The sequence below is a fragment of the Ictidomys tridecemlineatus genome, chromosome 10 (assembly GCF_052094955.1).
Source record: "Ictidomys tridecemlineatus isolate mIctTri1 chromosome 10, mIctTri1.hap1, whole genome shotgun sequence".
NCBI classification, from domain to species: Eukaryota; Metazoa; Chordata; class Mammalia; order Rodentia; family Sciuridae; genus Ictidomys; species Ictidomys tridecemlineatus.
Window position 1 is genome coordinate 100,909,176 of NC_135486.1, and position 26,243 is coordinate 100,935,418.

Genomic DNA, 26,243 nt, shown 5'->3' on the forward strand with positions numbered 1-26,243 from the left:
AAATCTTGTTTTTCTAACTGGGGTAGAGCAGGGCTCAGGGGAGCACACCTGTAATCACAGCTTCTTGGGAGGCCCAGGCAGGGAAAGAAATTCATGTTGAAACTAGTTGGAGGTTCATTCTAGATATAAGCCCTGCTTCCTGCATGCTGTTTGCACTGGCATTCCTTATTTACCTTTTAGTTCCCATCCTTCTAGGAATCCTTTCCTTAGGTCCTTTCATGATTCTCTTGCCTTCTCTCCTTTCCAGCTGGGGCTAAGAAACTAACTAACATGGTAACACAAGCCTTAGGAAAACCTCTGCTGAGCAGAATCACAAGGAAGGAACTGGCTGTTTTATTCTTAATCAAGCCATAAATATAATTCTTAAAAATAAGACCCATGTTGTCTTTAATAGAATTTTTTAATGTTCTCTTTAGTAATAAATGACAGTAGAATCTATTTTGATATATTTATACAAACATGGAATATACCTTATTCTAGTCAGGATCCCCGTCTTGTGGATATACACAATGTTGAGATTCACTGTGGTCTGTTCACGCATGTACATAAAAAAGTTATGTCAGAAGAATTCCACTGTCTCTCCTATTCCTATCTCCCACCCTTCATTCCCCTGTGTCTAAAACCACTGAATTTCTATTCCCTCACAACTTGTTGTAGGTTAGCATCCATATATCAGAGAATATCAATATTTGGCTTTGGGGAGATTTGACTTAATTCACTTAGCATGATAGTCTCCAGATCCACGATTTACAAGTGAAGGTCATGAAGTCTTCTTCTTTATAGCTAAGTAATATTCCATTGTGCATATATACAACAATTTCTTTATCCATTCATTTATTGAACGGCACCTAGTTTCGTTCCATAGCCTAGATATTATGAATTGTGCTGCTATAAACATTGATGTGGCTATATTACTACAGTATGCTGATTTAAAAACCTTTGGATATATACCAAGGAGTGGGATAACTGGGTCCAATGGTTTCTAGTTTTCTTGAGGACTCTCCATACTTCTTTCCAGAGTGGTTGCACTGACTCAACTGGTATAGAAATACAGTGATTTATTGAAATAAATTCCCAGTCCAGGCTCACTCCCAGTTCATCCTAGAGTATCTTAAAATGTTTCTGGTCCTCAAAAAAACTTAGGTTTCATTTATGAATTCTAAAGGCTTTAAGTTGCCCTGCTTAACTGGAAATATATGGGAAGATGCCCTTGTCTACATTCCTTAGAAACAAAGGATATTTTTTGAAAAAATATTCTGGTTTTGAAAGAGAGTAGCTGGATTGAAGAAGTCTTGGAAGGAAGCCTCGGTAAGAGAATGAGGACCCACCTTATTTTGATCCCACAATGGCCCTGGTATGCCCTTCACCAAATGTGAATGCACTACACATGGTTCTAGTTTGGAAATCTCTCATGACATTAAATGAGGAAGTGTTGGATTTACTATAAGAGGGATGCTCATCTCACTTCACACTGAGTTTCAGGGCATTCATTTCTGTTGGAATAATTCTGAAATAATTCTTTCAGAATTATTGAACATACTTAAATCAGAGGCGACATTTATTGATTGTAATCCCAAACCAGTTTTTCTGAAAATAGTTATATTTCATTTTACTGTTCTTACTTCCACTAATGTAACATCACTGCACTGCAAAATTAACTCTGCAAAATGAAGTTCCCAAGGCGTGTTTCTTGATTTTGATACCAAGTGATAGAAAACATTACATTATCCCATATGAAAACATTTGTCTTAGACTCCTTGTTTCTTTCATCTCCTTTCGAAAGAGTTATAATCAAGGACTGTTTCAAAGAGTGATTCTTTCTCCTTTCACAAGTCGAGCTCGAAACATCCAAATATCCAGGAAATAATACCAAACAGAATGAGTGTTTGGAACTCATCCATTGGCCTATTCCCCACAAAAGATTTCTAGGCTCTACAAATGGTTAAATAGGAAAATAATGCTATGATTATTATACTGATTAATAAATAAACAAGCTTTGAAACTGCAATTAATTCTCTTGCCAACAATTAAAACAATGCCAACTGCATGAAGTCGGTGGATCCCCAAGCTGTCGGCCTCGCTGATCATAGGTAATACACCAGGAGGGTGGCTGTGATGCTCAGTCACAGCAGTTTACAACCCTTCTCTTGGCTTGTCTTTTTGTTACTTGCCTGAACCACTTTGAGGTGGCAACTCTGATGAGATTGTAGTAGTGAACATGGTACCATGGATACTGGTTTACTTGGGTGTGGGGAGCAGGTACTGGAAATGGAACCCAGGGCCACTCTCCACTGATCTATATCCCCAGGCTTTTCATTTTCCGTTATGAGAAAGGGGCTCACTAAGTTGCTGAGGCTGGCCTCACTTAGAATCCTCCTGCCTCAGCCAAACTGTGAAGTAGCTGAGATTACAGGCATGTGCCACAATGCACCCTGCTGCATTTATTAATAAAGCAATTGAGACTTTCTAATTTCTTGTTTCTTGTTGAGCATACAGCAAGGTATGGTGGAAAGAATAATTTCAGAATTAGGCCTGACTTTGAAATCTAGCTCTGTTCCTTAGGCCAGTCTCTGGGGCTCCAATTTGTCCTTTACAGCAGGTGTATTACAGAGTGTTCACTGCATTCTGGTGAAGAAAATCAGAAATGGGACATGGAAGTGTTTTAGTTTTATTTTTTTAAAATATATATATATTTTTAGTTTTAGTTGGACACAATACCTTTATTTATTTATTTATTTGTATGTGGTGCTGAGGATTGAACCGGTGCTTCGCATGTGCTAGGTGAGCACTCCACCACTGAGCCACAACTCCAGGCCCATGGAAGTGTTTTTATAAGTTAGAATTATATGAGTTGGTATTGTTATTCTATTATTCTATTTCTATTCTAAATATATCCAATAAGCTCTAACTTGTGAGATAACTAAAATATGGGTGGTGTTCATTCAGGATAACCTTTACAAACTTCAAATGTAATGTACACTACAGGACCCCTCAGCTACCAAAATCCATGGGTGCCCATGTCCCTACAATAAAATAACCTCTGTTCATCCTCCCATATATTTTAAATCACCCTAGATTACTTAGAGCACCTGGTGCAATAGAAACATGAGGTAATTGGTAGGCTATATTATATAGGAAATAATGATTTTAAAAATGTCTATATATGTTTAGTACAGATGCAATTTTTTTCAAACATTGTTTAATATTCTGAGTATTTTTCCAAATTTCAGTTGGTTGAATCACCAATCCTGGAGTATTTTCAGACAAGGGACACATTTGTAGATTCTAAACAGAGAAGCAAGATTCTCCACCCTGGAAGGCTGTTCTGAAGGTTCCCAATGGTACTGTGGCATCCCACTGGTGTGCACTGACCTACAGATTCCTGGATGGACTAGAGTTATCATCACACTTAGTTTCTTGATAGTACTTGCCCATATTATCATTATCTCATACAAATAAAGTAAAATAGGAATTCCTTCTTAGTTCAGAACATAAACTGTGTGTTTTATATAAAGTGAAGTTTTTTTTAATGGCTTTGATTGCTAATTTATCTATTGCTCTTTAGTAGCATTGAATGTTCACTACTTAGAAACAAATACTTTCCAAGTGATGTGTATTAATTAGGAAAGCACATGAAACACTATCTAATACCCTTCATCTATAAGCATTACTTCATCTTTGCTCTAGATGCAAATTTACCAAAAGCAACACTGGCTCCAGAATTGCTCCCTGAAGTCTTATAGGATTGCCTAATGAAATGATTCTTTACCAAGAAGGGAGGCCTGATTGAAGTCCCAAACCTTTATGTTTGTTCCTATGCATTCAGAATTCCCATATCCTTCATTTCAAATTAAATTAGGTATTAAATAAGCGTGTGAAGACAAGAAACTTCAGACATTTTACTTGGTTATTTCATGCAAGTGTACCTTCCGTATAATTTATCTGCTATTCCCACAGCTTCTTTCTCAACATGTTCTTGACTGGTGCCCTTCACATCAATGTAGTGGCAATCAGAACTGGCAAAATGGCAGGAAATTGCCTGTGCAGAATGAACAATTGATAATGGAGAAAAGTATGCTATGAATGCCAACAACCAAGCTAGGAGGAGTTCTCCTTTCAGGGAGTCCATTTTTCTGCCCAGGATTTGACTAGTCAACTACCAGGCCCTCCGTGGCATCCTAAATCTGTCACTTTCTAGGTGAGCCTCTCCCTCCTGCTCTCCCACCTAAAGGCTAATTAAGAAATGACTAAACAGTCTTTTACCTAATTATTTATTTTTTAAAGATATATATAGGACAGGCGGCATAATCATCTAAGTATCAGATCTTCACATTTCTAAGCATTTAAAGTTTTCTTTAAACTCTATTTTCTGTGCAGACCCTGTGCCAGACAAAGCCACATCAAGGCACAAGGCATAAGGAAAATTGTGTACTTCTACACCCATGTTGTTAGGAAATAATTGTAAATGTTCTTCCAGAACCTTAAAATCAGTGAAAATATGGAAATATTGCAAAGTGAATATTTTACAAATTACAGCACTATTTGCATCTTTGTGCTTGCACTTCCATACTTAACAAGGCCTGAGGGTTATGCTAGTGCGGGTACTTCCTGTCTTTTATTTAAATTTTTGAAATTGTACACAGCATGGATTTTTTTGCATTAATTTTGATTTAGTAAAACAGCATTTAACTTGATGGCTGAGGTTTTTGTAGCCCCTTCAATTTTATCCTCAGGCACTGCCCCAACTGGTATCAACTTGTACCAGGCCCTAGTGAGCCTGGTGCAAATATAAATGAATAAAGTCTGCAACCCTATACTTGGGGTTAGAACAGGGATCAGTGGGAACCAGGGGACAAACTGGAAACCCCACTGAATCTTAAAGGAGCCTTAATATTATGGACAACCTTGTTACCATGAGAAAAGTGAACCCACAATACTCTAAGATCTGCTGAATTTGAGACAAGTGAGAAATCAGGGAAATTGTAAGGAATTCTGTCAATTTTTAAATGTCAGTGACAGAATTATTTAATATAAAACACTGAGATTGGAGGGGGATAAATATGTGCAGACAATTCAGAACCTTTGCTTAGGATCAATATTGTTTTTCCCAGTTAGTAAGGATATTCTATAATAATAAGGATATTCTAAATTTGCTTCTTGTTCTAGTTACCCTGAGCAATACAAATCCCAAATGTGATTATTTGAGTATTTTAATGATCGTTTTATTTAAGAAAGCAGAAATTGGGTACTGCAAGGTGAGCTACTGCTCTGAAGCAATTCCACAAATGACCAAGATTCACAAGTAACAGGTTTAGGATCCTGAGAGCACCTGGTTTCTGACTGAGTAGAGGAAAAAAAGTACAAGGAAGGCAAATATTCTTCCTGGTTAACAAACTGGAAAAAACAGTCCAGTTTAGTGAAAAGTCATAAATCTTTTATGTGCTAATATACCTATGATTTTCTATTTTGAACCCATTTATCTTTCAAAACTGAAGCAACATTGATGCATACTTTCTGGAATCCTTGAGTTTGATTCCGACCAGATCCATGGATGAGCAATGGGTGGAAGAAAACAGTGTCTCCCTTCTCCATCACAAGGTGCACTCGGGCATGGTCCTGATCATAGTCCTGGATCCCATAGTAGAAAATGTTAACTCCACCCTGAAACACATAAGATAGGCAAAGTCTGGAGGAAGCAACAAAAAGAACACTTTGTGTATGACTTGGCAGGGACAGCAAAGGTTCTCTGACTTCCTTTAAGAGAAAGACTTATCTAAATTAAATTATTAAATATAAAAAATGCAAAAGTCTGTCATATTTCTGGGTTTTTAAACATCATCTGCTGCAGGTACAGTGGTACACACCTGTGATCCCAGCTACTTGGGAGGCTGAGGCCAGGCATCATAAGTTCAGGGCAGAGTAGCAAACTTAGCCAGACTTTGTCTTAAATTAAGATTTTTACAAAGGACTATAGATGTAGCTCAGTGGTGGAGGGCTTGCCTAGTATGTGCAAGGCCCTGAGTTTGAACCCCAGCAATGCAACAAATTAAAGTCCATATATTAAATTCATTGTTTTTTTATATTAAAATCATTTTTTTTAACAAATGAACCAAATTAGAAATTTACCTACCCTTCCTAATTGAATTATAAACAATCTAGATCAGTTCTGCCTCTTGTGGTGAATGCAGGTGAACACCTTTCTCTTAGGCATTTACAGCCTCAATCTTCACATCCTTGCCGCAGCCTGACATTCTCCTCACCTAGCACTATGTTCACATCATTTTTGTATTTCTCAGGGTATCTTGAATAGGCTAATTATTCTCCCCAAACCAAGTACAGAACATTCTCATTTTTTTCTAAGTTCAAAGGACTTATATCATATTCAGAATAAAAAGAGAAGAGTAAGTTTAAACACTGTATTTTTTTGATAACTATTTCCAAAAGTAGTCTTAATTCCAGGAAATGTGTATGTATGTCCTTATTATACAAATTAAAGTGAGAAGTGACTACAGTTGATGAGCCTTTATGCATCTGGGCAGAAGTGTCCCATTCCAATGGGGAATAATTATTGTCCTACTGCACAATATTGTGACTTTGACTCTGTGTCCTTCTTTCCTAGCCAAGGTGCATATTGGCCCCTGCTAAGCTAAGCAGAAAACTTCCACTGCCACTGCTGTGAATCTCAGCAGAATCTCAGAGACCAGTCTACTCCTATAGCCCTCGACACCATTCACTTCTGCTCAATAAGCCTCCTTAGGATTGCACCAACCCTTGCCTGTCCCTGAACTTAACTGATGAATTTCACCATTTCCACTTATATATATGGATTCAGACTCAAATATTTCCACAGAACACAATAAGTAGTGCAAGAATTCAGAGAGAAAAGCCCTTGAAGCCACAGACTTCATTTCCTACAGAAGCACGACTCAGTCTCCTTGCTCACCACAGCTGCCCTTTCCATTCTGACCATCATCAGGGATTTCAGGGTCTTCTGGTCTGGTATCAAAAAGGCTGAGATCTGCTCCCTAGTTTTGCTGCCTCTGAGCTCCTACACCTCCTGGGAATCAATTGTGCCCCAGACCTGAGATTATATTCTTTAAGAATGGATAGGATCTTGCCATTCATGGGTGCAGAAGCACATAGTAGCTCCCCAGCACCAACATTTGAATGGATAAACCAACCATTGTTCAGCCATGCCACTGAACTGAAAGGAACAAGCTATTGAGACTGTCAGCTTTGTTGAACCTCAAAGTAAATATGCTGAGCAACAGCAACCATTCCCCCCCCACAAAAGTGTACGCCACATGATTATATCTATATGACATTTTATAAAATGCAAACTAATCTATAGGAACAGAAATCAGCTGAGTGGTTGCCTGGGGAGGAGGTGGAAAATAGTTCATTGTGGTGCCAGGTGTGTATATGTGTGTGTGTGTGTGTGTGTGTGTGTGTGTGTGTGTGTGAAAATGATCAAATTATACATTGAAAATATGTACTATTAAATGATACTTATACATCAAAAACACTTTTGTTAGAAATGAAAGCTCTTCCAGTTTCCTAAAAAGGAAAGGACCCCATTCCCTCATGTAACCTACAGGTGTTAAAGTCATTTTGAATCAGGTCCTGAAAGACCTTCTCAGGTTCTCTTCTCCTTCTACTATCCAAAATGTGCCTCAGCCCCCAGCCCATCTGATCTGAGAATGCCTTCCATATTTCATGTTCATTAGTCAGGTTCCACTTGCCCTTGACCCTGATGCCTCCAAGGAGATTTTTTGTGATAGGAAATTCTACCTTGTCCTTTAAGGCTCAGTTCAATCACCACCTCCCACCCCTGAGCATTTTTCTAGTCTTCACAGGTCCACAGAGATAATCCCTCCCTCCCTTTTTCTACTCTGAGAGCCTTCAGTCAGTGGGCACTTCACACACACCAGAGTTGAAGGGTTTATGCCTGACCTCTGCCATTAGGCCTCACCATCTCAGATCCTAGACAGCTCCTACCTAAGTCTCCACACTGGCTGGCTTTCAAGCCCATGTTGAAAAAAAAAATTAAATCAATACCTTATGTGATGTCCTTGAACTCCCCCTGATCCTAATTGCAAATTTCAGGACAATGCTTTGCTGAGAAAGGAAAGCAGTCTCATTTCTAAGCTTTTTGCACCTTATGTGAAATAACAACAGTGAAAGAGATTCTGATCCAGACTCAGTAGTCAGACAGACCTACCTCCCACTGGGAGTAGTCATGTGGCTTAAGGGGAAGTTTGTGGGTGCCTGGGAGGACAGCCAGACAGCCATTGTTCCGGTCAATGTGCTCCATGGCGGTCCAAGCACAAACAATGCAATTGCTGGGCCTGAAGGGGAAAAAGTGTAGATCCTGGTACAAGGGGTGCCAGGAAGTCTTCCTGCCTGAAATGGGACTGCTGTCAAAAGGGGCTTAAACCTCACAATTCTTATCCTATGCTGGAATAAACAACACATTACCTTCCCCTGCCAAAAAAAAAAAAAAAAAAAAATACTGTGGAAAATCATTCCCAATAGACCAGCACTAAAGTGAAATATTGAGTCAACATGGAGCATTTTCTTCTGAGTTACTGGTGGCTGGGTGCTTACATTCTTTTCTAGGAAGTTGCATATACTCCATCATCTCTGCTGTGCTTTATTTCTTTGTCACTCTGGATTTGGCACAGAGCTAGCATACAAAAGGATTTTTTAAAAATTTAAAAACCAAATGAATTAGTATTACTAATTAGTATTACTGATTCAAATTTGAGGTTCCCTTCTAAGTGGCTAATGCCACAAATAGTTTTTTTAGAGGTCTTAATTCACAGACATTAGGCATCCTCTGTATAGTTATTGACTAGTCAGAACCACTGACCATACAAACATTTTCCCCGTGTTTGAATTTAGAATTTGGTTCCCCCAAAATCTCATCCCACCAAGCAGGACATCCATGGAGGAAAACACTGTACTTCAGTCCTATCAAATAAACCTCTCCCAGCTGTCAAAAGGAAAAAAAAGTAGAAAAGGATACAGCCCTCTTGACTGATTTCTGCTGCTTGGTACAGAAAAATCTCTGAGTGTGGTCCAAGAGTCACCTGCAGTGGAATCTCTGAGCATGAGTATTAAATGCAGACATCTGGGATCTACTTCAGAATCAGTGTCTCTATGAGGACTTAGAATCTAGGTTTTGGCAAGCACAAGGCACCACGAGCACTTGAGTGTGACTTGTAGTAACAGCTTTCATCCTGTTACTAAAAATGATGTCTTCAGATCAGGAATGCAGAATCCATGTGATCCTGGCTAAGAATGGTTGGTGAAGATCACAGATGTTGAATAGAGGGAGTCTATGACATAATAATAGTCATGTTTCTCAACCTACTTTTCCAGGGAGCCAGTCATCTGAAAATTTAGCAATAACCTTATAATCAACATCTGAAATCACTATTACACTTCAAAGCTGATATAACATGAGCTATTTTAAGTCTTAAACAAAAGCACCCACATTCACTAACCCAGAGTTTAACAGTTACACCATGACCAGATCTAGAACTGATGAACCCAACCTGATCTTTTATTAAATTGGGAGCCATCTTGCCACAAAGCCATGAAAAGCTAATTTCGGCTTTACTATAAATTACTGCAAACTCTGAACCTGCTTGGAATGCCTGCCCGTGCCTTGAACTCACCCATGCCTGGCTCTCTGACCAGATAGCAGCCCTCTCTGAAACTTTAGTGACACCTCATAAATACTGGCCTTCCCTGGACAGACAACGACCCTCTCTGTGGCTCTAATGGTCTTCATAAATTCTGATGTTGGGGCCAGCAAAAAATGTAAACTACCATTAGTGTGATGCTTGTCAGAGTTCTGTTATCTGTAACCCCCCTTTGTGTAACTTTCTGGGCTATAAAGCTGGGCTGTAGGAAAGGTGGAGCTTCTGTCTTGTTCCCTGCTGTTTGGGGAGGGAAAGGCAGCCCGGCCGGTCAAAATAATAAGCTTGCTTTAATTTGATTTTAATTGGAGTCAGTGGTCTTTTCTTGCGTCCTGGTCTAACATTTTGGAGTTCCCCAGCGAGATGACCCTGCCCGACCAGACCACAAGACCAGACTGCTGGAAATTCTGAAGCCGGCCTTCGCTCCAGGGCTCTGGGCTGGAGAGCCACTCTAGAGGGCGTGCAACTTGAGACGTTCCAAGGCCTGGTTCCAAGGCCTCGGAGTGAGCCTTCGGTCTCCGGAACCCTGCAGTGAACTGCCACACTAAAACTATTAGCAAGCACCTGGTGGAGGAGGCCTCCATAGGTAAGTGGCGCTTCTATAACATCTGATATCCGGTTAAGGGAGATCTCTTCTGATGACAGAGAGGTGGCCTGGCGAGGCTCACATATACTCATGTCCGGATGAAGCCAGATTTAAAGTTAGGTAGTCAGTGTAGTTAGGTAAATCAGGTCTAATATTGAGTGAAATCTAAAATGGAGGCCATGCTGAGAATGACTCAGGGAAAACAGGACAACTCATGGAATGTTTATGAAGTCCTGAAAAGGCCCTAGGCCAAAGTCCACCTCAAAGAAGTGTTAACCAACAGCCCCAACAGATTTGGAAATAGCCCATCCCAGAGAAGTGATAATCCCATCCCAAAAGGTGATAATTAGGCCCACCTGTGTCCCACCCCTTGGGCCTTCCAACCTACATTCCATCACCAAAACTATAAAAAGGGGAAACAACTGCACTTCCACGGATTCCACCTTCTGGGTCCCCTTCTTCCTCCAGGAGAAGTCTTTTCTTCTGTCCTTTAATAAATTTCTAATTTCTACTCTGACCTTGCCTCGGCGTGCTTCTTTGGTGTTATTCTTCAACATCGGGGAGCAAGAACTCGTCACCGGTCAACAGTGGTAACACGGACAGTACGAGAAATCGTTCTGTCTTCTGTTCTGTTCTGTAGGGAATTCCTCTGGAAGGGTAGAGAGGTGCCGACGGGCACGCACGCACTCCTACCCCGGAGCTTTGGCAAGATGTTGCATTGCTTCTCTGTTTTTCTGTTTCGGCGCTGGGTTTCTGTTTTCTGGTTTTTTTTCTATGTTCTATATGTTTTTTGTTTGTTTGTTTTTGTGCGTTTTGTTGTGTGATTTCAGTGGTAAAAACTTAAGGATATTGGACGTGAAAATGGGTAATAAAGCAAGTCAGCCTGACACCCCTTTGGACTGTGTTTTAAGAAACTGTGATGAACTTTACCCCCCTTTGTTAAGCAGGAGGAGAGAAGCCCCTGGCTGGCTGCTGGATCACACCCACTGCAGGAGGGCAATGCCTGCTGGGGATCTAACTGAGTATCTCCCAGGTTAACAAGTGAGACTCCTTTAAAACCCCTTTTCCCTCCAGATCAAGAGAGTCACAACCTTTGGGCAGAGTCCCCGGTGTTTTCCTTTGTTAGCAAAGCAATAAAACTCTCTTTTTCTTTTTCTCAAAACCCTGTCCTCATTATTAAATTGGCATTAATTGGCTCTGAGGTCAGGAACCGAACTTTCAGTTACAAATTTTGATACCCCTCCACTCCCAGAACTTTTTGAGAACTGACTACTGAAATGTTAGGAGATGGAATGTGCTTGGGGTGGAATCCTGTAAGTAAAAGGAGGGACTGAGGGACTCCCAGCAGCTGCGGAAGCCCTGTTGCTTTGGGAATTCCTGCCTTCCTTCCTTGCACTGTAAGGATTATGCCACCTCTGTCTTCTTAAAAAAAGAGAAAAAGAAAAAGGAGACACTTAATGCAGTAAAGTCGCCATGGAGACCCTTGATTTTATATTTCAGATTGCCCCTCTGTGAAAACATCTGGTCCCCTTGTGGGGACATCTATGATGCCACTGGCGTGGGAGATTTTTCTCTTATCTGCTCTGTTTTAAAAGGTTTCTGTCTGTCAGCCATAGTCTGGAGCTCCTCTCTGTCTGTCCTGTGTCTTTGTTTCTGACCCTTTAAGACGTGCAATAGTGTGTTGATATTATAAATTGTTTCTTGGGAATGATCTTGGCTAAATGTGTGTCTAAAAGATGATGTTTTATTGTAACAATCTGGTATCTGAATGGGTTTTTGATGCATTGCACAATGCTGTAGTTAAAAGTTGGATTTAGGTAATTGTTTAGTTTATGATTTCAGATAATTCATGCCAGAGAACTTAAATACTTAGGATGGAAAACTAAAGAACTCTACTTCCAAGTTGGCAAGTAACTTCCCAATCATTCAGTCTTTTTTTTCACCAATTTTGAATTGGGTAGCCTGGGAAAATGTTACTGTGTGTACCAGTGCATTAATTTGGACAAGGATAGTAAATCATAGTATGGTATCTGTTGACAAAACAAGATGTAAAGATATAAAATTTTGTGAATTGTATCTTAAACTTGTATCATAATTTTCAACATTCGAACCTGAAAATTATGACTTACAGTTTAAATGCCTTAGGCCTGAGGTGTCTGCTCAGAATAGCAGTTTTTCCCTGCTCCTTCCAGACCTCAGCCAGGACTTATGTTGAAATGCAAATGAAAGAAGCCTGAAAGCTCAGTAGGAGACTGATCTGAGACCTAAGGAAAAAAAAAAGTAAATTGTATGGTATTTACTAATTACTGGCCAGTCATTTTTACTAGGACTCTTGTTTTTTTTTCCTTAGATTCTGTATTTTTTTGAGCTCATGATTTTGACCCTACAGACCTAGGTTAATGTTTTTCTGATCAGTCCTATCTTTGACCAACTGTGGAGTTTTTGAAACATTGCAATGGAGATTTCACCTGCGAAAAGCTTCTAAGACCTTTACTATTGTTATGTGTGCACACTTTTGTTATGTGATGTATGTCTATATATACATATGTCCGTATATCATATATATGATATACAAATTAACATATATAAGGAGCGCTCATAAAAACAAATTTAAAAAAATGGATCCAAAGATCTTTAATTCATGTGATTTAAATGGTTCAATTTAAATTGGATAAACAGATAAAAATAAATGTCTTTAAAATTTAAGCTTACAAGTTTTTCTAGGTGTTCAAAAAACTCATAAAATATTAATGTCTATAAAATGTCTAATATGCCTTGGTTCTAGGACTTTTCCTTCAACAAAAAATAGTTTACACTGTTCAATACATTTGTCTAATATTTTGATAAATAAGTAAATTTGATATGGGATTACTCATGAATACTTTTGTTGGATATCTGATTGATTTACTAAGGTCTGTATAACTTTGTACTAAAGTCTGTATAAGATTGGAAAAATCAGTCATGTGTTAAAGAGACAAAAATTTCTTAAAACATAAGTGTACCCATAACATTGCGTTTATTAAGTTTTACTTTTTTCTAGAGCAAGCAACCATAAAAATTAAACAACTGGTTAAATAAGAACTGTTATTTTAGAGCACTGTATTGCCATTTCTTTAAAAGCTAAACTTGGTTAATGTAGAAACATCAATGTAATTGTGATGCTATTAATGTGCTCATATCTTCCAGGTATACAAGTCTGTAAGGTAGAAACTTTGAAAGAGCATTGTATCAAGCTGGTGTTCGGAAGTTGTATGGTAAAAAATATATTGGGGATTTATTTACCTGTTATCAATAAGATATGTAAAGTTTTGTTACTTCTTACATTGGGGAACAATTTAAATGTATTTTTAAGTTAATGAGAGCCTAATCTATGTAAAGGTTAAAAACTTTCAGCCTTTCTTTAATTCATGTTTTAAATGTAATATTATATGGTGTTAGCTAATGTTCATGTGACCTCAAACAATTTATGTAAACTTTATAAAATGATAATTAAAAATACAAAGATCAGCTTTAGAACTAAAACACTTAAGATTTATAAAGAGCCCTGCCTTACCTGAGATGAGGCTCTGTGTCCCATCTTACTACATGTGAGAATGACTATGAAAACAGTAGGCCAGATTTTAGTTCATTTAAAGTTATGTTCAAAAATTTGTTTTTTTTGTTGTTTTTTTCTGTCAAGATTACTAGGATCTCAAACAGGGGATATAATGTATAACTCAGCCAAAAATCCAGGGTAGCTTTTACACGAACTAAGTGTTTTTACTCTTGTTAATTTTATTTTGTAATTTCCTTATAAGTGATCTAAAGATTCCCTGTTAGTGTTTTACAGAAGTGTTGCTTTAAGAACAACATGGGTTAGTTTGAGATAATAAGCCATCACCTACAAGACAGATAGGATAATACAGATCCCAATTAATAAAAAGATGAATAATTATAAAATTATAGACATTAAAGCCCAGTACTCTTAATATAAGGCTGTTAAAATTTATTTGCTGGATGTTTAAGATTAAGTTTTAAAATTAAAGTTAAATTAAAAGGGCCAAAAAAACCAATATTTGGCTCTTGCCCTCTGAGTCAGTCTGAATCCAGGGAACAGGGGACTTCTCTAAAGAGCTTTGCAACTCTGGGCCACATAACCTCCCGATCAGGGAGACTAATGAGACCACTGGAGAACAGAAAGCCAATCAGTGCATTTGCTATGAAGAGGAGAGTCATCAGAGAAGGGAGACATCCCTGGTGCTTCCGAGGGAAGCCACATGGTCAAGCAAGACCTAGACCCATCCTAGCGCAAATGGCACTAGCAGAACTAAGAAGTTTCCCCAGGAATGACTCCCATAAAAGTTCAGCTGACTGTTAACAATAGATAGAAACAAAAGTCAGTTTGACTGCTTCATCTTAAACACTTAGCAAAGACAGTTAAAACCAAAATACAGCCATTCCTGGGCATTTTAAATAATAATAATGATGATAATAATTATTATTATTATTTAAGGTATACACTTTATGTTAGCCTCCCAAAATAAGTAAGACTGGAGGCTACAAAGAAGGATTCTCAGACAGAAATGCCTGATAACTATAAAAAGAGACTATCAAGAGGAGCTGCCAGAGACAGAAGTTTTTAGTTTAAGGCCTACAGTTATTCCTAACCTACACAGGTAGGCTTCGTGTTTGCTAGTATGATTATCCAGCCCTGAGTAACAGAATTAAAGGTTTCTCTATTAGACACAGAGCTTATACTAGTAAAAGAATTTTGCAAGATCAGATGACATTAAATTATTAAACTGTATCTTATGGGGAAGGACATCTGTAACACTAAAAGTTAAATGTTATGCTTACAGTCCTGATAACTGTTAAAGCCTGGTGAGGAAACTTCTATACAGTGACACGTTCCAGCTGCTGCAACATTTACTCAGTACTCATGGTTTTTGTTTCTCTCATAGAAGCACCATTCCCAGATGACTTTACAACCTGTTCTTCCCCAACCAGACTTCAAACCGAACTGACTTCTAAAAGGCAACTCATGTCCCTCACGCTGTGCCCCCTCACGTCACCCTCTCTCAGCTCAAAAGAAGCCAAAATGAGTGATGCCTCTCTTCTTACAACAATGGAGCCAAAAAGAAATAAATTATCAATATAAGTAATTAATTAAGTCAGGTAAAATCAGGGAGACCGGTTTGGGGTGAGTTCTAAAAATTTAGAGACTGTTACCTGAGGGATTAAAATCCCCTCAGTGCTCTTCCCCTACACTATCAAAGATTTGAAAGGGACACATAAGAAAAGGGTGGAATGATAAACCCAACCTGATCTTTTATTAAATTGGGAGCCATCTTGCCACAAAGCCATGAAAAGCTAATTTCGGCTTTACTATAAATTACTGCAAACTCTGAACCTGCTTGGAATGCCTGCCCGTGCCTTGAACTCACCCATGTCTGGCTCTCTGACCAGATAGCAGCCCTCTCTGAAACTTTAGTGACACCTCATAAATATTGGCCTTCCCTGGCCAGACAACAACCCTCTCTGCAGCTCTAATGGTCTTCATAAATTCTGATGTTGGGGCCAGCAAAAAATGTAAACTACCATTAGTGTGATGCTTGTCAGAGTTCTGTTATCTGTAACCCCCCTTTGTGTAACTTTCTGGGCTATAAAGCTGGGCTGTAGGAAAGGTGGGGCTGCTGTCTTGTTCCCCACTGTTTTGGGAGGGAAAGGCAGCCCGGCCGGTTGAAATAATAAGCTTGCTTTAATTTGATTTTAATTGGAGTCAGTGGTCTTTTCTTGCGTCCTGGTCTAACAGAACAACAACTCTACATGTTTTAATTAAAGAATCTTTTTTTTCCTTGCTTCTCTTTAACAATAAGAGCCCTTTACCTGTATCTGGAGGTTTGTTTATCAGCATTGTGTGCATGGCCATGATATTGGGTCCAGTGAAGCACTCCACATACTTCAGAACCTGAGTAAAGGAAGAAGAAAGAAGAACAATCTCATTGGAAATCAGAAGTATAGGCAAGAGGTATAAAGTGTCCACACAAGAATCAAAATGACAACAATTTAAATACCAATTGGTATTTCACAATCATGAAATATAGTGTTGAATTTCCAACACTACAAATAAAATGGAACTTGCCGCAGGCCGGCTGCAGCAAAATAGCCAGGGCATGACAAACAACTTGTGTAGATTGATACAGCAGGAGTGGAGTGGTATTTATACATTCCACACAGCTTATCTTAATTAGCATAAACTAGATACATCAGTCAACCAATAAGGAATCTCCATACTTAATGGCTTGCTGGCGTTACTTCACAAACCACTCCCTCTGGCAATATGCCAGGCGCCATCCAGACTTGTTTACAGACTCCAACATTTGCCAGGCACCATCCAGACTTGTTTACAGACTCTAACAGGAACTTTTCTGAGAAAGCATGGAGTATTATCCAATAAGTCTGGCCATTCCCCGATTCTCTTCCCTGAGGTTAATGAACAAGGCAGAATAATGGCCAGTACAGGGACCAAGATTTGCAAAAAAAGCAGCCCCCTATACCCATAGAGCCCTAGTCTCATGAGAAGAAAGGAAAATAGAAAATCTGAACATCATGGATGGTAGTGCTTCATCCAAAACAAGTTGCCTCTGGCTTCATCTGTGACCACCTGCAGACTTCCATTGCCATCACAGCACCAGAGGTGGGAAACACAGATCATCATAGGTCATTTCCCCTGGGCCTCTCTCTCTTGAGTGCTAGGCAGGATACCACAGGTGATTTACCTGTGCAGTCTGTCTTCAGGAGTCAAACACTCTGACAACATCTGCTGTATGGGAAGTCTCTTTCAAAACCATTTTAAACAAGTGGTTAGGAAACCACAGTGCTAAAAGGTGGGAGTGCACAAACACACTTGAGGATGCAGGATCTAATTCCAGAAGAATGCACCAAGAGCAAGAGGGGCTGAGTAGAGAGACACTGTTTATTATGTTGTGCCCTTCTGATTTGCTTGGGTACTTTTAGATATATCAATTACTATGAAAGAAGAATAAATTTTTAGAAAAAATAACTAACTTAAGGCATGGTGACTCATGGCTGTTATCCCAGTAGATTGGGAGGCTGAAGCAGAAAAATCATAGGTTCAAGGCCAGCCTCAACCACAGGATGACCCTTTCTCAAAACAAAGAGTAAAAAGAGTTGGGAGTATAGTTGAAAGAAATAGTGGCCCAGAATTCAATTCTTATTCCACAAATAAATCAAATTAAATGAAAACTAATTTAAGTTTAAAAGCAAATTTATTCAATTGACCCAATTTATGAAATACATTAAAAAGTCAATTCATTTACAAATTACAGCCTCACAATTTCACCCCTGTTGATATTGAGTCTTAGAAGTGCTCTTTCTATTTAACGCAGAATTTCTGCCCGCCCCCTCCCCCCAAAAAAAAGATAATTGGCACACTTCACAGAAGCATTTCTTAGTCTTGGTGCTATTGGTATCTTGGTTGGGTCAAGTCTTGGGAAGAGAGCTTCTCTGTGCATCATGGGATCTCAGGCCCCATTATCAGGATCCTTGGTCCCTACCCACTAGAAGCCACTGGTGCACCCACTATGCCGTTACCATTACCAGGAAAGTCTTGAGACATTGTCAATATCCACTGGAAGGCAAAAACACCTCCAGCTGAGACCCACCACTCTAGTGTTCCATGTGTAGGAAGGGGTTAGATTCAGCACAACCAGGGGATCTTGGGGCAGACCTGCAAGCTGTCTATGAAGGAGAAACCAAATCAAGAGCAAGTCTCTAACCTCTGGGAGAGTGCAGTATCTAAAGAGCTCCTTATCTTCCTGGTAATCTTGAATCCTTGCAATTGTTTTCTCACTTGGTATATCCTCTGATTCCACAGAGGACACATCTCTTATTATAATGAGTCCTACAGGTTTGGACTCCTCGCTGCATATCTTTTCAAATGCAACCCTAGAAAATTAAATTTATAAATAACGTCATGACATCTGCTTCATACCTCTGGTTGGCCCTGACCTGTGAAAAGATTTACAGATTCAGGAACAGTTTCTCTCTGCTACTAGGAGAGGGAGGAGAAAATGGCCAACTCAGAAGTCCTGCCTCCTGGCCTCCTGCAATAATGAAAAAAGCAAGAGGGGTGGGGATATAGCTCAGTTGGTCTAGTGCTTCCTCACATGCACAAGGCCCTAGGTTCAATCCTCAGCACCACCAAAAAAAAAACCCAAAAAACAAAAAACAAAAAAACGAAAATATTGCTTTGCTTAATATACCAGTGGTGACATAGTTTTCTGGTACCATTGTAATAATACAGGCTGAATATCCCTTATCTAAAATACTTAGAACTAACATCAGGTATTTTTGGATCTTATAATGTTGACATATACAAAATGAGCTGGTTGTGGTGGAGCATGCTGTAATCCCAGAGACTCAGGAGGTGAGGCTGCAGGATAGAAATTTAAAGACAGCCTATTCAATTTAGCAAGACTCTGTCTCAAAATAAAATAAACAAAGGGATGGGGATGGAACTTCCTGGATTCAAGTTCAAGCACTAAAAATAATAATAATCTTAATAACAAAATATAATAATGAGATATCTAAAAGATGACACCTAAGTGTCATCACAAAATGACTCTGTGTCTCCTCTATACCTCATACACACAGCTTGAAGATAATTTTATACAATATTTTTACTGTGTCTGTGTTGTGACCATGACCATCATATGAGCCAGGTGTGGAATTTTCCCCTTGTGATATCATCTTGGTGTTCAATGGTTTAGATACTGGTTTTCTGATAAGTGATGCTTGGCCTGTAATAGCAAATACTCCTGTAGCACCTACCTGATGCCACATATTTTACCTTTTCTCTCCTATCAACAATGCTAGGAGATTAGTGTTATTACTACGACCATTTTACAGAGGAGAACACACATGTATAGAAAACTATGGTGACAATATGGGACATGCCATGTTAAGCTGAAATTAAGGCCAGAAAGTCTACCTCCAGATCCCATGCTCCTAAACATATCCCAACAAACCACATCACTCAAAAGTATCTGAACACGTAGAGGCTAATCTAATTTGTAATCCCATTGCATACATGTAATACATAATTTATAAATTTTTATGTATGAATTACAATGATACATAATGTTGGGATTTCATGTGATATATTCACACCTGCACAGAGCATCAGTTGGTCAGTTTCATTCCCTAGCACCTCTCCTTTCCCTCCCTTCCTCCATCCCATGGACATCTTTCTCTACTGATCTCCCTTCTGTTTTCTTGAGACCTCCTTTTACTTGTGTCTCTCTAGTTTCCACACAGGAGAGAAAACAATGACCCTTGACCCTGAGTCGGCCTTACTGTGCTTAACATGATGTTCTCCAATTCTATGCATTTTCCTGAAAATGACAAAATCACCATAACGCATTTTTTGGAAAATAAGCAAGAGTATTGCTGCACCTAAAGCATTGAATGTCAGCATCAGATACTAGATTTTTAAAAACAAGAAATCCATTTTCTTCATAAAATTTTCTCTGTTCCAAGCTCAGCACATTATTATCTGAAGTATACCTACAGGAGAAAAAGGCACCAAATCAGTCCAAATTTTAAATTACAACCCAACATTATGTACCAAGAACTGCCCAAAAATGTTCATATTCTTTGATCCAATATTTCTAATTGTAGAACTTTAACAAAATAATCTTAAAATATTTAAAAAACTTCAGGTCCAAAACATTAAAAATGCTCACAAAATGTACATTAATTAAAGAAAAATTAACTAATGATATTATATCCACTTGATGCATTAAAAGTAAAGGACAAAGGAGTATTGACAATGCATGCACATTATAATAAACTATGATTACAATGATATAAACACAATACTATTTGTGAAAAGGAGACTATTGAGAAATACATCAAAAAAAGATTTTGCCAAACAGTGATTGCATTTCAATAATGGAAATATAAATGATTGTTTAAAAATTCCCTCTATTTCTCTAATTTTGAATTTTTCCTAGAATGTATATGATTTTTCAGTTGGGGAACTAAGTCAATAAATTTTATGTTTTCAATTTATTAAATATATTCTCAGAAGTAACTAAAGTAACAAAAACCAAATGAGGGTACAACAAACAAGCAAATGCAAATCACTCATCTCTTAAGATAAAATTTGGCTATAACAATATTTATAAAAGTCAAGGTCTTCCCCTTAAATGTGATTTAAGATAATGAACCTGGATAGATACAGTGGTTCAGGCCTGTTATCTCAGTGATTCAGGAGACTGAGGGAGGAGGATGACAATTTCTAAACCAGCTGCAGCAACTTAGCACTGGCGAGGCTCTAAGCACCTTACACAGACCCTGTGCCAAAATAAAAAATATAAAGGACTGGGGATATAGCTCAGTACTAAACCATCATGGGTTTAATCTACAGTGTTATAATAATAATAATAATAATAATAATAATAATAATAATAATAATAAACCTGCAATGTGTGGCAGTACATACTTATAATTCCAGCTAGTCAAGAATCTGAGGCAGGAAAATTGCCTGAACTCTGGAGTGCAAAACAACCTAGGCAACATATCAAAATCCACAACTCAAAAAAAAAATTTAAAAAAAGAAGAAGAAGAGGAAAAAGCAGAAGAAAAAAAGAGAAAACATAATGTGTATATGTAAACCAAAAATTAGCTAATATTTCAGTTTAATCAAACTACAAACTAATTCAGTTGAGATAACTTGTGGTTGCATTTTCAAAACTCAGATTATACATTTTCTGGTATTTTTCCTTCTTTCTAAATTTAAGAATAAATATTGAAAATTAAAGTCAATATCTTCAAAAGTATCCACAATTCTACTAATTAGAACAAATCCTGGAAATAGAGAATGTGTATAATAATAATAATTTTTTTTTTCAGCAGTGAAGCCATCTGGTCCTAGGATTTTCTTGGATAACAGAGTTCTTATTATTAATTCAATCTTGTTATTCATTATTGATCTGTTGAAGAACTCTATTTCTTCATAATTTAATCAGTAAGGATTGTGTCTGTATATTTACCCATTTCTTCTAAATTATCAAATTTGTGGTGCATCATTGTTCTAATGATTCTTTGGACTTCTGTGGTGTTAGTAGTAACGTTTTTCCTTAATTAGTATTTGTATCATTATATTTAAGGTGTGTTTTCTACTGATAACATAAAGTTGGGCCCTATTTTTTATATCTACTCTAATCTTTTAATCTGTTTTTAAGCCATTCACATTTAAGAGGATAATTAGGGCTAAACATATAGCTTAGTGGTAGAGCACTTACCTAGTATGTGCAAGGCCTTGGGTTTGATCCCTGCACTGCAAAAATGAAAGGAGAGAGAATATTCTCAGTTCCTCTCTCTCACTCCTTGAAACATTGCTGCCATTGTTGTTACTTACTCAGATGCTACAATTACTAAGTACATTGTTGCAATATTACTTTGAAAAGTGATTTATTAGATTATCTAAAAAAGAAATAGAAACATTTATTTACTTTCATTTATTGCTCCTCTACCACTCTTTTTTTTATACATAGAATTTTATTTTTTTTAAATTTTTTATTTATTTTATTTATTTTTTATTGGTTGTTCACAACATAACAAAGCTCTTGACATATCATATTTCATACATTAGATTGAAGTGGGTTATGAACTCCCAATTTTTACCCCAAATGCAGATTGCAGAATCACGTCGGTTACACATCCACAATTTTACATAATGCCCTATTAGTAATTGTTGTATTCTGCTACCTTTCCTATCCCCTACTATCCCCCCTCCACTTCCCTCACATCTTTTTTCTCTACCCCATCTACTGTAATTCATTTCTTTCCTTGTTTATTTTCCCATTCCCCTCACAAACTCTTATATGTAATTTTGTATAGCAATGAGGGTCTTTCTTCATTTCCATGCAATTTTCCTTTTCTCTCCCTTTCTCTCCCATCTCATGTCTCTGTTTAATGTTAATCTTTTCTTCCTGCTCTTCCTCCCTGCTCTGTTCATAGTTGCTCTCATTATATCAAAGAAGACATTTGGTATTTGTTTTTTAGGGATTGGCTAGCTTCACTAAGCATAATCTGCTCTAGGGCCATCCATTTCCCTGCAAATTCCATGATTTTGTCATTTTTAAGTGCTGCGTAATATTCCATGGTGTATACATGCCACATTTTGGGGAAATTTTAATAAAGTGGAAATGTTTATAATCTAAAGTTAGGTGAAAACAATGGATGCAAAAACCTCATACAGTATATTCCTGGTTTTGTAATACATATGCAAATGATGGAAAACACTAAAAAGTTTACCAATGAATTGTGACTGGTAGAATAATCAGTTATATGTCTCTATTTTCCACCTTTCTATATATCTTCTTTAAAAAATAAATATGACATTTTATACATCAAAAATGATGAATCCTTATTCCAAAATTCACCTTCCTAAGAAACAATGAAGGCTGGAGAAAAACTGTCACAAAACTTCCAGAACGTTAGAGTCTGTAATCAAGTCAGGATGGCACTTGGCATTTTGCCAGAGAAATGTTAGGGTCTGTAAACAAGTCAAGATGGCACCTGGCAAAATGCCAGAGGGAGTGGTTTGTGAAGTAATGCCAGCAAGCCATTAAGTGTGGAGATTCCTTATTGGTTGAATGCTGTATCGAGTTTATGTTAATTAGATAAACTGTGTGGAATGTATAAATACGGCTCCCCCTCCTGCTGTATCAATGTACACAAGTTGCTCGTCAACCCCCCCCCCCCCCCCCCCCGTTATTTTGCTGCAGCCAGACTGCGGCACCAGAAGTCTAATAATGAAAGAGTAAAAAAAATTAAAGTTAAAATGTAAAGGACCGGGTATTGTAAAGTTTCTAAGCTGCAAAGCCTGAGTTAAAATGTAAAGGACCAAGTATTGTTGAGTTTCTAAGCTACACTCAAAGCCTGAAATTCCTGTAGCTGTTAGGACAATTCCCGGGACTGCCCATTAGATATGTGTTGAAATCCCCCCTGACAACTTAGTTGCTTAACAGCTTGGACCCAGTGCAGCTCAGCACATAGGCACCTCAGGGTCTAAACCAATCAGTTTGAATGTCCACCCCGCTTTAGGACTGACCTATCACCTGTTCCCACCAATGAATGTACAAATTATGTTTGAGAGTTGTTGTTCGATTTTCCCGCACCTCATGATGATTTGCTCTGATATATGCAAAGCCCCCGCCCTCCCCCAAAAAGTGTACTTAAGCACTGCTCAACCCCTGCTCCGGGCTCTGGGCCGCTCTCCCTTCTTGAGTGAGCACAGAGTCCCAGCGCGCTGGATCTTCAATAAACCCCCTTTTGCTGTTGCATGAGTTGGTCTCTTGGTGGTCTCTTCCTCCGTCGTTCGCAGGTCTCTTACATTAAGACAAAGAAATTCACTGCAAATCTTAGCCAGTGCTATCCAAGATTATAGCCATCAGGCTCCTCTGACTACTTAAGTTATAATTAATTCAATGTCAAATGCTGTCCCTGAATTGCGCTGGTCCCATTTCAATGGCTCAATAGCTACATGTCCAGTCATAGAATATTCCATCATTGCAGAAAGCCATATTAAACAATGCTCCTGTAGAAAACAGCCATGAAAAAAGAATCTCTAAATTCAGGGAGGGAAAACAAAGAATTGAGAAACTGAACAATGAAACCCTAATTAAACTTCTAAATATCCCAGTGCATTGGTGACTCTCAAAATCTAGGCTGCATCACAAATGTCAAGATAAACAACACCTAAGAGCGTCATCCTAGATTCTGATTCAGCAACTTTGGAGTTGAGTTGAGCCATAGAATTTGCATTTCCCACTGTCCTGGGACGAAGCCCAGGGCCCTGCAGTACTTGGCAAGCCCTCTGCCACTGAGCTAAACAAACTGACCTACACCTGCACAGCAGAAGTCCTTTTCTAACCACTTCTTCTGACAACTTCCCAGGGGATGCAGTTGACACTGCTCCATGGACCACACTATGACAAACACTGGTTTAGTTCAATGATCTTGGTCTAGATTTTTAATCTCTCCTAGACTCTGTTACTTACTGGTAAAATGAGCTGACATCCTCACCTTGGGTCTCTTTATCATTCTATGGACAAAGTTTAAACTTTCAGTCTTCTCCCACATGGCTGTTTGGAAACCCAGTGGGAAGAGCAACACTAAAAGTCCAAGAAGCAGCTGTGATAATCAACTTTAGGAGAGACGTCAGGATGGTAACATAAAGCAGAAGAGAGGCTACTGGCCTAAAGAAAAACTCCATGCAGTACCTACAGAGCTTCTAAAAGTGCGCCCTGAATGGGCAGGCAAAAGCAGTTCAAGAAGCCGATTTGATTGGCAAGTCTATTCATAGTGCCCTATTTCTGGCTCTGCTCCTCCCCTACAAGCCTGGCACACACATTTCTTCTAGGATTCACTTCTGAAGCCAATAGTGCGCAGGCACATGACTCTAAAGCCTTTTCCTAGATATCAGCATAGGACTCTGCCAGGGTCCCCAAGCCTCCGGAGTCTGACACAGAGCACAGAGCTCCCCTGGGAAGCTCCCAAGCAGAGGCTGGGACAAGGTTCCACCTCCGTGGGTTGTCCTGGAGCAGTGCCAGTGTGTCCACCTCCCACCCCTTCAGAGGACTGCCATCCCCTCTTGATAAGAGGACAGATGTCTGGCCCCTAGGCCCCTCCCAAGCAGCTCTGTGCTCCTGTTTAATGTGACTGCCCTTGGGCAATTCTTGGTCTCCAAGCATTTCTAAAGGTCTTCTACACCCCGAACAAAAATAAATAAATAAGGCAGATGATTATGGCAAGGCCTCCCCAACCTCTCCTCTTCACGAAGCAACAAACAGTAGGCCCTAAGAAGTACCAGAAAGGTGGAGCCACGCGCGATATCGGCCACTGAGACACTGAGACCAGGACAGTCATGTACCCAGTACCCAACACCCGGAAAAGATGCCTTTGGGGTCTTGGGGGGCCACCAGCGCCTAGAGATCCAACCCCGCTCCCTCCCAGGCCTCCTTTTGAGATGTAATTTTGGGGGGGATAGTAGCGCGGAGGGGCGCCAAGGGCAAGAGAAAGGGCAGTCCTGAGACCGGGAGGCCACCACAGCAGCCCGCGTCAACCTCCAAGCCCGAGGCTGCTGTGCCTCAACTGGGTGGCGCAAGTCCACCTCACCCCAAAGGATACCGCGGCCCAAACCGAGGAACCGCCAAGGTGCCCCAAAATCCTCTGCAGGCGAGCAGCAGTGCGCATCTGCTCCATGGCGGCAGCGAGTAGGGCCACTGTCACACTTAATTCCCAGGCAGTCCCTCCTCCCAGAGATAAAGGAACAAGGTGTCCCTCCCCCAACCCCGCGCCCCCCCAGAGCTCCGCCTCCGGGGCCCAGACAGCTGAGGATGACCCAGACGCCCTAGGCCACCTGTTCAGCGCCAGGCGGATTGGGGGTGGGGGAACCCTGCCACCAGGACACCTTCTCATGGGGCTTATTTCTGATCCGAGGGTACCCTCCCTGCTTCACCTGAGCAACAGTCTTAACTTCAGGGCTTCAGTCTATCTACAGACATCCTCGTGATTGTTCTTGCCACTGCTAAACCAGTAAAATTCAAATGTTTATCCCTAAAAAATCGTTAGTGCTATTCAAAAGAGACTTAATTTAGTGCAAGTCCAGCCCAAAATAATAGTTGGGCTGGTCCTTTTTACTTTTACGTGTATGAAATAAACGACTCCCAGAAAAGTCTGATACTGTCTAGCAGAATTTAAATTTTCTTACAGGATTAAAAATAAGATCTTTTAAAGTAGAATCTCTCTGTAAGATCTCTTGGTCATGTCTTGTTGTAAGATCTACAGATGATTGACATTGCATCTGCCCTCTTTTTTCTCCATATTTTTTCATTGTTTCTTTACCATGGAGTTACTTAAAGAATGTTGTTCCTGTT

General features: G+C 39.2%; 1 protein-coding gene across 1 annotated transcript; it reads right to left on the reverse strand.

The window, feature by feature from the left end:
- Positions 1-1,540: 1,540 nt before the first annotated feature.
- LOC101954510 (phytanoyl-CoA dioxygenase, peroxisomal) lies at positions 1,541-25,569 on the reverse strand. Its single transcript, XM_078024703.1, has 10 exons — positions 25,478-25,569; positions 19,750-19,860; positions 18,072-18,240; positions 16,159-16,240; positions 15,496-15,501; positions 8,222-8,403; positions 5,512-5,661; positions 3,927-4,039; positions 2,605-2,618; positions 1,541-1,865 (listed from the first exon to the last, which is right to left on the reverse strand). Exons 1-10 carry the CDS (start codon positions 25,567-25,569, stop codon positions 1,804-1,806), a joined length of 981 nt encoding a protein of 326 aa, XP_077880829.1. The 3' UTR covers positions 1,541-1,803.
- Between the last annotated feature and the right edge of the window lie 674 nt (positions 25,570-26,243).

Coding starts and splice junctions, on each gene's coding strand:
- LOC101954510 (XM_078024703.1), bottom strand. CDS start 25,569: ATGGAGCAGATGCGCACTGCTGCTCGCCTGCAGAGGATTTTGGGGCAC. Junction 19,861..25,477: donor GCGGTATCCTTTGGGGTGAG/GTGGACTTGCGC, acceptor TTTCTCCTGTAG/GTATACTTCAGATAATAATG. Junction 5,662..8,221: donor ATGACTACTCCCAGTGGGAG/GTAGGTCTGTCT, acceptor TATGTGTTTCAG/GGTGGAGTTAACATTTTCTA.